Source organism: Saitoella complicata (assembly GCF_001661265.1).
Source record: "Saitoella complicata NRRL Y-17804 unplaced genomic scaffold SAICOscaffold_28, whole genome shotgun sequence".
In the NCBI taxonomy this organism is placed as follows: Eukaryota; Fungi; Ascomycota; class Saitoellomycetes; order Saitoellales; family Saitoellaceae; genus Saitoella; species Saitoella complicata.
The window spans coordinates 110340-125147 of record NW_017567019.1 but is presented as its reverse complement, the minus strand read 5'-3'; the positions used below and the strand labels follow the sequence as shown (position 1 = coordinate 125147).

The 14808-nt window shown below is 53.5% G+C and overlaps 8 protein-coding genes across 8 annotated transcripts; 3 read left to right on the top strand and 5 right to left on the bottom strand.

Moving 5' to 3' along the window:
• Positions 1-782: 782 nt before the first annotated feature.
• Positions 783-3623, bottom strand: SAICODRAFT_97644 (ubiquitinyl hydrolase; the record flags this gene model as incomplete). The annotated part of the gene is made up of 5 exons (XM_019172119.1): positions 3311-3623; positions 2522-3253; positions 2048-2467; positions 1587-1992; positions 783-1536 (listed from the first exon to the last, which is right to left on the bottom strand). Exons 1-5 carry the CDS (start codon positions 3431-3433, stop codon positions 785-787), a joined length of 2433 nt encoding a protein of 810 aa, XP_019021250.1. The 5' UTR covers positions 3434-3623.
• Positions 3624-3840: 217 nt separating this feature from the next.
• Positions 3841-6124, top strand: SAICODRAFT_37412 (SPX-domain-containing protein; the record flags this gene model as incomplete). The annotated part of the gene is made up of 3 exons (XM_019168559.1): positions 3841-3864; positions 3983-5618; positions 5643-6124. 3 exons carry the CDS (start codon positions 3841-3843, stop codon positions 6122-6124), a joined length of 2142 nt encoding a protein of 713 aa, XP_019021249.1.
• Positions 6125-6453: 329 nt separating this feature from the next.
• Positions 6454-7119, top strand: SAICODRAFT_10190 (uncharacterized protein; the record flags this gene model as incomplete). Its single annotated transcript, XM_019165190.1, has 3 exons — positions 6454-6521; positions 6581-6878; positions 6937-7119. The coding sequence occupies 3 exons, from the start codon at positions 6454-6456 to the stop codon at positions 7117-7119; spliced, it is 549 nt and encodes a 182-aa protein (XP_019021248.1).
• On the bottom strand, positions 6956-8004 carry SAICODRAFT_73657 (uncharacterized protein). Its single transcript, XM_019170878.1, has 2 exons — positions 7822-8004; positions 6956-7762 (listed from the first exon to the last, which is right to left on the bottom strand). The coding sequence occupies exons 1-2, from the start codon at positions 7872-7874 to the stop codon at positions 7237-7239; spliced, it is 579 nt and encodes a 192-aa protein (XP_019021247.1). The 5' UTR covers positions 7875-8004; the 3' UTR covers positions 6956-7236.
• Positions 8005-8159: 155 nt separating this feature from the next.
• SAICODRAFT_62224 (uncharacterized protein) lies at positions 8160-9440 on the bottom strand (the record flags this gene model as incomplete). The annotated part of the gene is made up of 1 exon (XM_019169898.1): positions 8160-9440. A coding segment is annotated over one exon (1281 nt), but the record flags the coding sequence as incomplete, so codon positions are not given.
• Positions 9441-9843: 403 nt separating this feature from the next.
• On the bottom strand, positions 9844-10259 carry SAICODRAFT_62148 (ribosomal protein S14p/S29e; the record flags this gene model as incomplete). Its single annotated transcript, XM_019169891.1, has 2 exons — positions 9844-10064; positions 10130-10259. 2 exons carry the CDS (start codon positions 10257-10259, stop codon positions 9844-9846), a joined length of 351 nt encoding a protein of 116 aa, XP_019021245.1.
• A 129-nt stretch (positions 10260-10388) lies between these two features.
• On the top strand, positions 10389-13120 carry SAICODRAFT_27829 (Metallo-dependent hydrolase; the record flags this gene model as incomplete). Its single annotated transcript, XM_019167059.1, has 2 exons — positions 10389-10725; positions 10776-13120. 2 exons carry the CDS (start codon positions 10389-10391, stop codon positions 13118-13120), a joined length of 2682 nt encoding a protein of 893 aa, XP_019021244.1.
• Positions 13121-13366: 246 nt separating this feature from the next.
• Positions 13367-14601, bottom strand: SAICODRAFT_67957 (biotin synthase; the record flags this gene model as incomplete). The annotated part of the gene is made up of 2 exons (XM_019170349.1): positions 13413-14601; positions 13367-13383 (listed from the first exon to the last, which is right to left on the bottom strand). The coding sequence occupies exons 1-2, from the start codon at positions 14482-14484 to the stop codon at positions 13367-13369; spliced, it is 1089 nt and encodes a 362-aa protein (XP_019021243.1). The 5' UTR covers positions 14485-14601.
• Between the last annotated feature and the right edge of the window lie 207 nt (positions 14602-14808).

The window sequence follows — 14808 nt, the reverse complement described above, 5'->3', positions numbered from 1 at the left end:
CTTCAGTCAGGCTAGGAGAAAAAAAAATGGACAGGTCGAAGCGGTTGCTTACAGATGTCAATGCAGGTTCGCGGCCCAGCCGCGAGACCAATTGGTGCGGTTGCGATTGTGTGGAGGTACAGTAAGCGGAGCTTCGAGGATGTTTGAGGTTTGTCATCCATATGATCAGCGGACGTCTCATAGTGGTGTGCCAATACAGCGGGGGTGGGGTCGGAGTCGGGGAGGGGGAGGGGAAGCAGATGCCGATATCGATCGCAATTGCGTCTGTACCCTTCCCTTGGTACGGAGCGAGATCTTCCAGAGATGATATGAATTGGAACCGAGGTGGACGCCGTACGCCGCGGTCGAACCGTCTAGGTACCTAAATGTACTGGTTTCCCGCCGTTGCCATTCTCCCCGTAGGCCGTACTGCGCACGACATACGGCGGGTAAGAGCGTGGAAGGGTAGCTGTGCCGCACGTAGACGGCACGACGGGTTCAAGCCATTTGGGTACTCCCGGAGAAGTTTCGGTACGTATCATCCTTTTGAGAGATTCAATGTGGGGTTGTTGACGGTCATGGCGATGGGGCTGTGTAAGCAGACCGCGATCGCGAGAAGACTCGTAGGTCTGGACCCAGATAACCATGGAGCCCTTTATTTGGATAGCAACAAAACAAGAATAACTGGTATTTTGATACTCGTACTCGCATCGTTCATGCACCCACACACACACACACACAACGCCTTCACCTCTACCCACATCTACCATCCTCTCTGAACCTCACACAACATACCCATGCATGATCACGCCCTCCTGAAGAAATACACATACGCAAACCTCTTTCCCTCCTGCACATTCTCCTCCCCAGCCCTAACAACCTTCTCATCATTAAACAAGACCCACGCCTCCTCCTCGCCTGCGTCTCCCTGGACCTTCTTTTTCGCCAAAGCGATGTAGTGACCAGCGTGGATACTCGCACCCTTATGACAGCAAATCCCATCCAATTTGAAGCTCGCTGGGCCCTCCCGTCCGGCTGGTACTTTGTTGCTGTCGGCAGGAGCAGAGGAAGAGGTGGACGACTCAACTTCCCCGACATCGTCAGGGTGCGAGAAGAGCCATTCGACGGCTCGTTCCATATCGCCTCCGGTCTCTTTGAGTGCCTTCTTTCCCTGCGCGACGGAGAATCCCATATCCACAATCATTGCTACACTGGCTTCATCGACCTCCGCACCTGCACCTGCACCGGCACCTCCAGCTGCGGCGTCATCGTCAGCAATAGGATCGTCAATGTCGGGGTCGTCCATGTGCGCAAAGAGCCAGTTCATCGCGACTTCAGGGTCTGAGTTGCCGGTCGCGAACAACGCCTTCTCGGAGCGGACGCGGGGGAATCCCATGGCCTCAAGCTGTGAAAGCGCAGCCTCATTCGCGACAGGTCTCTCCTTCTTCGCCTTCTCCTCCTCCGAATCCTCCGGCAAGAGAGTCTCATCAGGCTGTTGACCCTTCGCAGCATACTTATCCAACGAAAATGCAGCATCGGACACGATAACCGGAACATCTGTAGGTCCAAAATCAGCACACAACCACATCGTATACGACTTAACCTACCTCTCTTCATCGGAACCCAATTAACGACTTCAAACCTCCTCGCATTGACGACCAACACCTCCGGGAACGTCTTAAACCCAACACTCTTCTTCGCACCATCTTTCCCGCCGCAGGCTTTACAGGTGTACTCGATCATCTCGTCCGCTGTGAAGATATCAAGACACTCCTCCAGCGTGACTGCCTCGAACTTCGGGTCTGCGCCGTCTTCGGAGGGGATTTGCCGGACGGGGACGGCGAGAGAGAGGTTATCCTGTTCATCAGTACGGTACCGGACACGGTGACACGAGAGGCACTCCAACCGCTGTTCAAGCTCGAAACGGAATGCAGAGGTTGGGTCCGTCGTGTTTGCGGGGTGCTGGCTACGCGCGACGAGTTTCATGAGGTGCAAAAAGAACTCGAATGCGTCCTGTAATTCAATTTCGCATTAGCATGACATACATCATACCGGGACATTGAGTTACCTGTTGTCTCATTGTCGAGAACTCCTCATGTCCCTTCCCCACAAGTGCCTTCAACATCCCCGGCGCCAACCCCTTTTGATGAGGGACTTCCTGTTGTTGATCTTCATCCGCGCCCTTGATCTCCGGTTTCCAAAGCACTGAGTACCTCCCACTCAACAATCCATCTGCCACCTTTCCCATTTGACAATCCATACACTCTCCGGAATCTTGTTTGGGGCATTCGTATGGGTGCTGTTTGAAACCTGGGAGATAGCGTTCCTGGAATGCCGGGATGTTGAAGAGACACTGCAGAGTAGAGTTAATGTAACACGAGTTTCCGAGGTTCTTGAGCCCAGTAAGCGATGGCCCAAAGAGCGGCTGCAGAGAATGTCCATCGGAGGTGGTCATCGAAAACTCCCACTTCAAATTCTGCTCGAGTTGCTGTAATCAACTATTAGCAAGATCCATGCTGGGGAAACGTGCAAAGTTCACTACCATCTCTGTCAAACTCTTCTCCGTCTTGACCGCCTCCGCAATATTAATCCCCCAGTGCGCCAAATGCGCCTTCAACTCCAGATCAACACGTTCCTCATTACACAGGTAACAATAAATATCGGCCGTTCCCTCTGCTGTCAAACTGCCCAACTTGACAGAGACTGGATGCATTGTCCCCTCGAAATGCGCGACGCCATGGCCGTTTCCGCCCACGGTCGACCCGAATTGTGAGCGGCCGCAGCCGAGATTACCGCATTCGAGACACATCCACAGATTCTCCTTCAGGTCGCAGTTGTTGCATTGTGTAATCTGGTGTGCGGCGGTGACTGGTTGCTGGTTCAAACACAATGTATGCTCACATGGCGTGAGCTCCATCTCCCATGCCTTGACCTCATTCTTCTGTGATACGTCCATGGAGGACATGACCCCATCTACAACCAACGGAAGGTTGCCCTGTGCCATATCAACCTCCCTCCCCTCACATGCGTAGCACCTCACGGAAGTATGCAAATCATAGTTCGTCGCATCACTTTCCGCCGGAATTGCGAGCTTACTAATCTTGCTCGGAGGCTCGCCTTCTCCGTCTCTACTCGGCTTCGGTTTAGGCGTTCGGCGGATATTGAGGTAAAGTGGGTGTTGGGTGCGTTGGTGGTGGATTGCGGCATGGTTCCGCTCACCGACACAGCCAGAGGCGAAGCAGTCCAGGCAGACGTCGATTCCCTCTGCGTCATCCTTGAAAAGCAATTAGATCACGACTGTTACGCAGACAAAGAAGGGTGTGTGGGGTACCTGAGAGTCAAAGCACAGCGTACACTCCTCCCTGTGGACCGTCTGGAAAGCACCAGGCGTATGGAGGGCATGAGTCAAGACATGCGGGCATCTAGTGGTCGCTTCGAGCATTGTGACGTCCATCAGACGATTTACACGCTTATAAGGTTACCTCCAACAGATTCAATTGCGCAGTGCGGGCCTACGTCAGGTGTGGCTAGTGTGGCGAATACTACTACTGTTCTGGCTCCCCTCAACGTCATCCAGCTGTCCGTCGAAGCTTGCCAGCATTCACCACCTCGAGCATTGACGCATACATCCCGCGAACATCCGGACTGGCAGAGATATTTCTGTATCGTGACGTGCTGTGAGAGTTACCGGCGACAAGTGCGGCCAAAATCCCTCAATTAAGGTTTTGAGCCATTTGTGGGACAAGTGCATTCACGCAGGGTTAAAGGGAAAGAGGGAAGAAAAAGGAGAACATCCTCGTCAATTGTTGCCTCGATATCGTCCGAGCTTTTGTCACTGTCTTCTATACAGGTGTTGAAAGGATGAAGTTTGGTCAACAGCTCAAGGTATGTTCCATCGAGCATGGTCACGATGGCGATGGGACAGCTTGTCTCAGAGCCTGTCGACTGTCGACCCTCCTACGATCTACATAGACGATACACGCAAGCTAACACCCCACCACAGCTCACCCTCAACAAGGAATACCGCTTCCAATACGTCGAGTACGACTCCCTCAAATTCTTCATCAAAGAACGTCTCGGAAACAACAACAACCAATGGACCGATGACGACGAAGCCGCATTCGTGCACGAGCTCGAGGGGGAACTCGACAAAGTCTACACGTTTCAACAGGTAAAAGCCAAGGAGATTGAGAGACGGATAAGGATGACTGAGGCGGATGTCGATAAGGCCGTTGCGGCGGCGCAGAGTGAGGGAGGTGTGGGCGAAGATGAGTTCATTGAGCTCGAGCAGGAGTTGAGTGATATCATCGCCGACGTCCACGATTTGGCGAATTTCTCGACGCTGAATTACACCGCTTTCCAAAAAATCATCAAGAAGCACGATAAACAAACACACTTCCGTCTCAAACCCATTTTCGCCGCTCGGTTGAACGCAAAGCCCTTTTTCAAGGAAAACTATGATGCGCAAATTGTGCATTTGTCAAAGTTGTACGACGTTGTCCGTACGCGGGGGAATCCCGTCAAGGGCGACGCGTCCGCAGGAGGGAGTCAGCAGAATTTCGTGAGGCAGACGACGAAGTATTGGGTTCACCCACAAAACGTGACGGAGCTCAAACTCATTATCCTCAAACATCTCCCCGTTCTGGTCTTTAACCCAAACAAAGAGTTTTCGAAGGCGGACAGTGCGATTAGTTCTATCTATTATGATAATGAGGATCTCGAGCTCTACACTGGACGATTGGAGAAGAGTGAGGGAGCGGAGGCGATTCGGATGAGGTGGTATGGTGGGATGGACGCTAACACGATCTTTGTGGAGAGGAAGACGCATCGCGAGGATTGGACGGGGGAGAAATCGGTCAAGGCGCGGTTTGCGATCAAGGAAAAAAATTTGAATGCGTATTTGAAGGGGGAGTACCCCGTTGAGAAGGTGTTCGAGAAGATGAGGGCACAGGGGAAGGATGAGAAGGAAATTCGACAGTTGGAGCAATTGGCGCGTGAGGTACAGTATTCTGTTATCACGAAGAAATACCGCCCCGTCGTCCGCTCCTTCTACAACCGCACAGCCTTCCAACTCCCCGGCGATGCCCGAGTTCGTATTTCTTTGGATACCGAGTTGGCTATGACCCGCGAAGACAACTTCGACGGCCAGGACCGCACATCCGGTAACTGGCGCCGCACGGACATCGGCATCGACTGGCCCTTCTCCCAACTCCCCGACACAGAAGTCGAACGCTTCCCCTACGCCGTCCTCGAAGTCAAACTCCAAACCCAACTCGGCCAGGAACCCCCCGAATGGATCCGACAACTCGTCGCTTCCCATCTCGTCGAACCCGTCCCCAAGTTCTCCAAGTTCATCCACGGGACGGCGATGTTGTTGTATGACCATGTTGAGCTTTTACCGTTTTGGTATTGTCAAATGGATGTGGATATCCGCAAGCCGGTTAGTCATCGGTTTGGAATTGAGAGGCCGGCGGGGGCGGGTGGGGGGAGTGAGGCGAATACTACGACAGAGACAACGGATGATGGGCATGATGGTAACCTCATGGATGAGGAGGAGAGGGTCGAGCGTGGTCTGCCTGAAGGCCGGTATCCTGCGCCTGGGGAGGAGGAGACGGAGCATACTCCCCTCCTTGAACGCCGTCAACACAACTCTGGACGCGCAGCGCGGGAAAGACGGCATCGAGCCGGAGAGGGGTTGAGACAGTGGTTGGTCACGGTCAAGACTTATGTCAAGGAACACATCCTCCGCAAAGAACCCGAACAGGATCCTCGGACGGCCGTTACGTACGCCCGCACCTTCCGCGCCCCCCGCGGCAAAAAAATCGCAGTCCCAGTGCGTGTCGAGCCCAAGGTCCAATTCGCACTCGAACGCACCTTCCTCTCCTGGATGGAATTCTCCATCCTCCTCGGTGCCATCGCCGCAGGCCTCCTCAACTTCGGTGACAGTGCGGGTGTCACGGCAGCGATTGGATTCACTGCCGTCTCTGCGCTCGCGATCGTCTATTCAGCGGTGATGTTTTTGTGGAGGGCGGGGGCGGTGAGGAGGAGGAAGGCGGTTGATTATGATGATTGGATTGGTCCGGGGGGGTTGTGTTTTGTGTTGGCTTTGGCTGTTGGGGTTAATTTCTGGTTAAGGTTGGAGTAGGAGGAACTCCTTACGCGACCCTTGGGTGGCTACGGAGGGAGGTCGAAGGAAAGGGATATAGGAGAGGGAGAGGGAACAGGAGGGAGGAATCCGAGAGAGAGAAGGACCATTGGACATTCATGGCTTTTTGCTTTTGCTATCGTTGCTTGAATAGAATATGCATGAATAGAGGAATGTCTGTCGTTTGTCCAATTGTACGTACAATACCCTGCTGGTCTTTCTTGGGCCCCCATGGGACGGCATGCCCGTGCATCGACTTGCATCCCCATATCGATAGCGAGCCCAGTCCTACGTAACGACCAAAACACTACACCAACCGTTCACCCACCATGCTGAAGCCAAAAAGACTACAAGCCCTCCTGGAACAATCCCTTTCCACAACCGTCTCATCCGCTCTGTCCGTCCCTCATCCTTATTACCTCCCTTGCTCTCGCTAACTCTTGTCGTTGCGTACAGCCTCTTCACAGCCTCCGGCTCGCTACTAGCATACGCATCAAAACCCAAACCAACGACGGCTGCAGCGGCGAAAGAGGCCAGGACACAAGCTGCGCTTGCGAGTGCGATTTGGCAGGATTATGATGTGCTTGGGAGGAGTGGGGTTGTTGGGGAAGTACTTGGTGAGCAGGAATCTGGGTCGAGGCCTGGGTCAGGAAGTAGTGGAGGGAGTGAGAGTAACGGCATAGCCGGACGATGGAGAAGCGTGGGTGCTGACGAACACGGCGCTGGGACGCGATGGGTTTGTGTAGAAGCCGAGGTAAGCCCGTCTTTTTTTTTACTCTATCTCGACATTAACTAATGAGGCGCCTGTACAGATGGGAACTCTCATGATCGTCAAAGTCGATGTTGATAGTGAGAGGAATGCGGTACATGAGCAACTGCTCGTGTGTTTGATTGGAGGAAAGGGAGCGGAGGAGGGGATTTTGAAGGCGAAGGCGGATGGGTTGGGGAGGTATTTGGCGGAGGCTTTGGTTGAGCCTGAGACGAATGGGCCATGAGAGGGGCATGGATGGCATGAAGACAATGCATTCTTCTGGTATATCCGAGTTCATTTTGGCCAAGCCCTTCGTGCGCCGGCATAGATACCCCTCAGGTCATTCCCAGCATATTGTAAGTTACCCTCCCTTCCTCTCACTCTCCCCAAACAACCTCCGTCTCTCCCCCTCCACGATCATCTTCACTCTCTTCAAACTATATCCATTCCCTCCACCCCTCTCTTCAATACTCTTACACGTCTCCGCGGTATATGGTGATTCGACCATAACCTCGTCCAACACCACGATCGCGGTTCCCTGCCATCGACATGGTAGCGTCTTTGTTAGCGCCTCAAAGATCTCGACACCTTCGCGGCCCACGCCGGGTGGTACAGAGGGCTTTTTGGTGATGACTTTGTTGATGCGAGCATCGATTGTTTGGAGGTTTACCGGTGCAAGTTCGGGGCCGGGTGCGTTCGTGAAATTGGTGCTTTGTGTTGGGGTTTCGAGGACTTGGATATTGGTTAGGAACGAGACTTTGAGGATGCGGTAATCTGCTGCTCCTGTCGATTCGGCAGAGGAGGAGAGAGTGACGGTGTTTGTGATGGGGCAGTAAGCGTAGAGGGTTCCTTCGATAGTTTCGTCAATGAGCGTGGTGACTTTCATCCTATAGGCCGAAATCTATCAGTTCCAAAGCAAAGAGGAATAATGTGCGACCAGACGCACCGAAGTCCGATGACCCATTCTAGGTTGGTAAGAGATCGGGAACGCGGGTCCATTGTTGCGGGGGGTGTGGGTAGCGAAGGAGTGGAGATAGATAGGTGTAGCTTCAACTGTCTATGTTCGCGACTCCAGTGTTGCTACCTGCTGGGCCCCTATCGCGATTTGAGTCGAGGGTTGAAATAAGGTTCACCGTATGGCGATGTCGACGTCGGTGATGCAGCGCGCTTTCGGGGGTGCAGCGTGCACGAGTGAGCGGGTGAACGAATTGGTTTAAGGACAAACGTCAAACAAATTACATATCGCACGGTTGCTTAGATATCGTACATGCCCCTTCAACTGAACTACTTCTTTCCCTTACCCTTGGCGGCACCGGGCGGCTTGCCCTTCGGTCGGTTTCCGGGTCCCTTCTTTGGGCCGCCCTTCTGCTGACCACCCTTTTGCTGGTTGCCTTTCGGCTGGTTAGCCTTCGGCTGGTTAGCCTTCGGCTGGTTAGCCTTCGGCTGGTTAGCCTTCGGCTGGTTCTTCGCCGGCTGCTTCCCCTTTGCTTGCCCACCACTCTGCTTCTGCCTCTTCTGCGGCCTCTCCTCCTCCTCTTCCTCCTCGTCTTCCTCGTCCTCATCATCCTCACCACTGAAATCCTCTGCATCCATCTGTCCTCTCTTCGCCAACTCCTCCAACAACTCCTTCACACCCCCCGGCAAATCCGCCAAATCCTCCTCGCCAGACTCATCCTCGGAGTCCATCCCAGCACCGAACGCAAACGGCGCCCTCTCCTCCTTGGTCCACTTTGTCAGATCCCATTCGGGGGGTCCACGGAGGGGGTAGACGGGTACTTCCTTGAGGTGTTTCTGGAGTTTGTTATACCAGGTCGTGAACTTGAATGTGGCTGCTTTGGGAGCCGGTGCGTCGGCTTCGTCGCCGGAGAGGTACCATTCGTCTTCGCGATTTCCTTCATCCTCGTCCCCATCCTCCTCTTCTGCCTTCTCAATCGCCTTCCTAGTCTTCTCATTCAGAGCCGTTTTCCAGGCCTCATACCACTTCTTCTCCTGCTCCTTTACTTCGTCAGTAGGCTCCAACTCCTCCCTCACGATCTTCTTGATCTCCTTGAGGAAAATGATGGCGTTCAACCAGTTCTCGCCCGGACCACCATCGAAGTCCTCCAATGGCCCGCAGAAGTACGCAGTCCTCAACACATGTTCGACGTTGGGGATAGACTCCCTGTTGAACTTTCCCTGCTCCTTCAACGCGTTGACAACGGTCATGATGGCAGAGCAGAGAACACTAACGATCCCATACGGCAAATCAGGGTCATCCACCATACTCCATCCACTCTCCGTCTCCATAAGGACCACCAAGCTCTCCAACAAGATCCACGCTTCATCGATATCCTGCTCCTTCCCCGAGAGGGCTTTGTGAATCTTTTTGAGTTCGGAGACGATCAGATGGCAGACGCCATAACCGTGGAAGTCGTTGTAGACATACATGTCGTGAAAATCAGGGTTGCGATTATCGGATTGTTGGAGGAGGGCCTCGATTTGTTCGGAGGCCTTCTTGGAGACCATGAGGTGGCGGTTGGGCCAGGTGTAGCCTTCGAGAAGATCAGACATGATTGCAGTTGTTTGGTAGACGGATCGTCTTGTAAGAGGGGTGTTGAGTGCGATCCAAAGCTGCACGACGCGACGGGGTTCGCGCTCTTTTTTTGGGAAGCAGGGCTACCGGTATCGGCCGTGGGTTATCGACGTCACTGAAATGAAGTCCCACCGAACATGTTTGGAACTGCCGATAAATTGTTTGACAGATTTCGCTATGCTCCTAGAGTCGGGATCTTCACGTTCGTCGCAAATGGAGCGATGCAAAGGGGTAAATGGTATGACATGTTTTTTTCATTTCTTATCGTACAGCCAGCTGTTCAAACGATCCAACGCCTTAGCTGTTTTCCGTTTTGTCTCCCTGCCCTCTCTTCAAGGTGTCTTCCTGTATGCAGGACACGCTTTTCGTCTACTCCTCCCCCTCTCCCCCTCTCTTCTACCACACCGCCTTCTTAACACCGGGCAACTCTCCCCTCAACGCATGCATCCTGAACTGGAACCTTGACATCTTGAACTTCCTGAAAATACCACGTCCTTTACCAGAAACAATACATCTGTCCACGACTTTGGTCATTCTGGTCTCTGAAGGCATGTTGGAGAGTTGGAGCTGGGCCTGGGCGCGGGCACGGGGGGGAAGACTGGTGTTGCGGACAATATCTTGGATAAATATTAGTTATCCGATTGTGCAATGTAGCGATGTGGGGCGGAGGGATCGAACGTACATCTCAACGCCTGTCTCATAGGCTCCGCCTCCGCAGCCGCCTGACGATTCTTGGCATCGCGGAGAACTCGCGCGTTGACGTAGTGGACGAAGTTGCCAGGCTTGAAAGCAGCTTTGGGAACGAACGACATCCTGACTTCTATTTCTTGTTTCTTGTCGGGTGTACGACTTTTCGGTCGGTATGGCATGCAGCTGGAAGTGTGGCACGGGTGGCGCAACCGTACGAACGATGGAGACCGAGGTAACGAAGATGCGACATCATGAACGACGGGAATGACAGGTTGAAAGCTTATAAAGATAGGAGAAAGGGATTGATCGAGGAGGCTGCTGATTTCAAATCCGACGCGCTCTTCAGATCTTCGTTGAGTCCAGTTGAACAGCAAGCATGCGCCATTTTCGACAAGATTCGGAAGGAGGAGGCCGAGAAAGTTTGGTCAAACTCCGGAGCTGAGGGTGGAGGCGGAAACGATGAACTTTATCCTGGAATGCCATTCGGTTTTGCGAAAGAGCGTATTCGAGAAACGAAGCTGTGGGAGATCGTCAAGAGGCTGCCAAAGGGAGCGCTGTTGCATGCGCATGGAGATGCGATGGTGCAAGGTAAAGTGTTTGTTGATAGGATTGAAGTCCTTACTGACATTGACTTACAGTGCGGGATCTGCTTGGCATCGCAATTGGTGTGTCGGAGGAAGATGAGGAAGGAGAAGAAGATGGGGATACACTCACCCCATTTGGGGACATATATCTCCAATCGGACAAACCTCTCGTCACTCTCGACGATCTACATACAGGCAAAATCAGGTTCCGATACTACAAGTTTCGCACCGCACAAAAAACTACACTTGCCCATCCAGTGACAATGCTGTACTCGCCTCACTACCGTCCCGGCTCCTTCACCCTCCTCTCCGACGCCATCGCCCAGTTCCAACCCTCTGACACCTGGGCCACCTTCGCCGACTTCCTTACCTCCAAAGCCTCTATTACCCACGCAGATGCACAACACCACCAATGGTCCCATAGAACCGTATGGGATAAGTTCGTGGAATGTTTTCTGGTTGTGGAAGGACTCATCTTTCATGCACCGATTTTTCGACGATACGTGCAGAAGATGTTGGAAGGACTTTTGGAAGATGGAGTGAAGTGGGTGGATGTGCGATGGGTTTTTGGACGTTCTGATCCAAATGCCGGGATGTTGGCTGGCGTGGATCTGGCCAGAGTCTTCGACGAGGAAGTCCAACGATTCAAAGCTTCGCACCCCGACTTCTGGGGCGCACGGATAATCTATTGTTTCCTCCGCTCCCTCGGCCCCGAAGCACTGCGTGACTCCTTAGACGAATGTGTCAAAGTCAAGCAAGTTTTGCCGCACGTCATTGCCGGGTTCGACATGGTTGGGCAGGAAGATGCAGGGTTGCCGCTCAGGGACTACATTCCCGAACTATTGGCTTTCAGAGACAGGTGTATGGAATTGGGATTGGATATCCCCTTCATGTTCCACGCCGGCGAAACCCTTGGCTCGGGGACGGACGCGGACGATAATTTGTATGATGCTGTGTTGTTGGGGGCGAAGAGGATCGGGCACGCGTTCTCGTTGCACAAACACCCTGTTCTCATGCAGGAATGTGTAAAGAACAACATTTGCATCGAGTCATGCCCGATCTCAAACGAGGTATTGCGACTTACACCCACGATCCTTACACACCCCCTCCCAGCCCTTCTAGCAAACGGCGTCACCTGCACCCTCAGCAACGACGACCCAGCTATCCTCGGACAGGGCGAGACTGGTGTCAGTATGGAATTTTACCAGTGCTTGATGGGGTGGGATAGCCTCGGATTGGCAGGAGCCGGGGCTTTGGCTGAGGCGAGCGTACAGCATGCAGCTTTTGAGACGGAGGAGGAGAGGGATAGGAGGGTGGCGGAGTGGAGGGTGGAGTTTGGAGCGTTTTGTCGGTGGGTTGTGGAAGAGTTTGGGGAGAAGGAGGAGACCAAGATCAAGGCGGAAACTCCCGTACCAAGAATAAAGGGACGGAAACGGGGGAACGAGGAGATTGCGACACCGGAACCGAATGGTGCATTTTCGCATCTTTCGAGCTATCGGTTTATCAAGTCGCATCTGGAGACGAGGCCGTTGGAGAAACTTGATGTTTATATCGCGACGATGTCACCGAGGGATACACCAGTCGTCACGAAGCTGGTAAAGACGATCGTGGAATCCGCTGTTGATCCACACGATCTCTCCCATGTCAAACGACTAAAGAAGACGGAGATCGACGGCCAGCTGGACAGCAAGGGAAGGAAACCGATGCAACTGGAGATCGTGCTGTGCAGCACGGAAGCACATACTTTCGAGGAAATCACCGCGATGCTGGCCGCCAAGGACCTGGACCTCCCGGTGGTGATTGGGCAGATATCGAAGCATGCACCTTTGACGATGGAGCAGATGATATCCTGGGCCGAGCTATGGCCACTAGTTCTGAAAGCCGACTCAGCACGATCAGTCCAAAGCGCATTCCCACCCCTCGACAAGCTCCAACCGCACTACGACACCCTCCACAACCTCGTCGCCAAGGCAAAACTGAATGGCGAACTCCCCATCGCCACAGTCATCATCGATCCAACAACATGGACCGAAGTCGGCTCGGCCCACGACACTCGCCACTCAACTTCCCACCCCCTCCACCACTCAATCATGAACGCAATCACCTCCGTCGCAACCCACCACGCCTCCCTCCCCCCCGCCCCCAACCCCGAAGACGCACCCTATTTGTGTAAAAACTATATCGTCCTCACCACACACGAGCCATGCGTGATGTGTTGTATGGCACTCGTGCACTCGAGAATTAGGATGTTGGTGTATGGGAGGGCTGTGGCGGGGACGGGAGCGGTGGAGAGTACATATGGGTTGCATTGGAGGAAGGAGTTGAATCATCGGTTTGGGTGTTTTGGGGGGTGGGGGGAGGAGGGGTGGGATGAGCTAGACAAGGATATGCACATGTGAGTTGCTATACGGAAAGGCATAGATAGAATACAGAAGAGCACGCCTGGTGCCTCAAGATGATTCAAGACTTTAGCAGCAACATGGAACGAATGCAATGTTATAAATGTCTTTTTTTTCATAACCCACTATGCAAGTGTTAAAAAGGTATAAGCAATGAAAATGTCAACGAATGTCTAAGCACATCCACACCCAGAAGATCCACACCCACCAGCAGCAACCGCCTCCTCTCCCTTCAACTCCTGAATCTTAGTGACAGCCTCCTCCTGTCCAGGTCCCTTATAACCCGGCTCACCAACCATGTTCTGTCCCTCAAAAGCCCCCAATCCGCTCATTCCCCACCTCCCCAACAAAGCATGATCCTCCTCCCATCCCGAACATCCCGTCGTCAACATCCTTTCACCAGTAAACACCGCATTCGCACCCGCCATGAAGCAGAGTGCCTGCTGCTCTTCGGTCATGGAGACACGGCCCGCAGCGAGACGGACGACGGTGAGAGGCATGGTAATACGCGCAATCGCGACGGTACGGAGGACGTCGTGGAAAGGGAGACGTTCGATGTCGCCCAACGGAGTACCAGGGATCGGAACGAGAGCGTTAATCGGGACAGACTCGGGGTGAGTTGGGAGGTTGCTCAATTCATGGATAAGCCCGACACGATCCGTGCGAGTCTCACCCAATCCAACGATTCCACCCGAACAGACTTTAATACCGGCATCCCGGACAGCTTTGATAGTTGCGAGGCGCTCGTCGTAGGAGCGGGTTGTGATGACGTTGGGGTAGTGTTCGCGGGAGGTATCGAGGTTGTGGTTATAGGCTGTGAGACCAGCTTCGCGCAACAACGCAGCTTGCTCTTTATCGACCATTCCGAGGGTGGTGCAGACTTCCATATCCATTGCCCGAATCTCCTTGACCATGGTGATAATTTTGTTCATCCCGGACTTACGACCACGCATATCCCTCCAAGCCGCACCCATACAGAATCGGGTCGATCCGTTCGCCTTGGCCTTCCTCGCAGCCTCGAGGACTTCATCCACATCGGCCATTTTCTTAGCTTTGACGGTCGTCTTGTAGCGGGAGGATTGGGCGCAGTAAGAGCAATCTTCCGTGCATCCACCTTCTTTGATGTTGTGGAGTGTGCAGAGTTGGACTTTGCGAGCATCTTGGTGGACGCGGTGGACGGTTGCGGCTTTGTAGACGAGGTCCATGAGGGGGAGGTCGTAGATTGCTTGGATCTCCTCGCGGGACCAGTCATTCCTGACGGCGGGGGTTGCGGCCTCGGCGGTGGGGAGGGGACCAGAGGTTGTAGCCGTAGCGAAAGATCTGGTGAGGAAAGCGCCCCGGCGGAGAGCCTGACGGGAGAGCATTGTGCCTAGTATGTTGGTTTAAAGAAAGATTGGAAGGGAGTGAATGGGGAGTCGAGATCAACTGGGTGGAAGAGGAGGTGTGCTTGGGGTTGGTTTTCACGAGGTTGTCAACTTGAGCGCTCCTCGAGTTGAATTCCCCGGCAGGTGAGTCGTTGGGGAATCATTCTAATTAGATAAGCAGCGATCTGATCATCTACCCGAGAAAAGGCTATCGGAGAAAGATAGAAGTGACAGAAGAATGAAAACAATACAGAACAACTCCGATCTGAAGGATTCAAGCTTGGGGACATGTGGGGACTGCCGGGCACAGCAGGGGCTGCATCT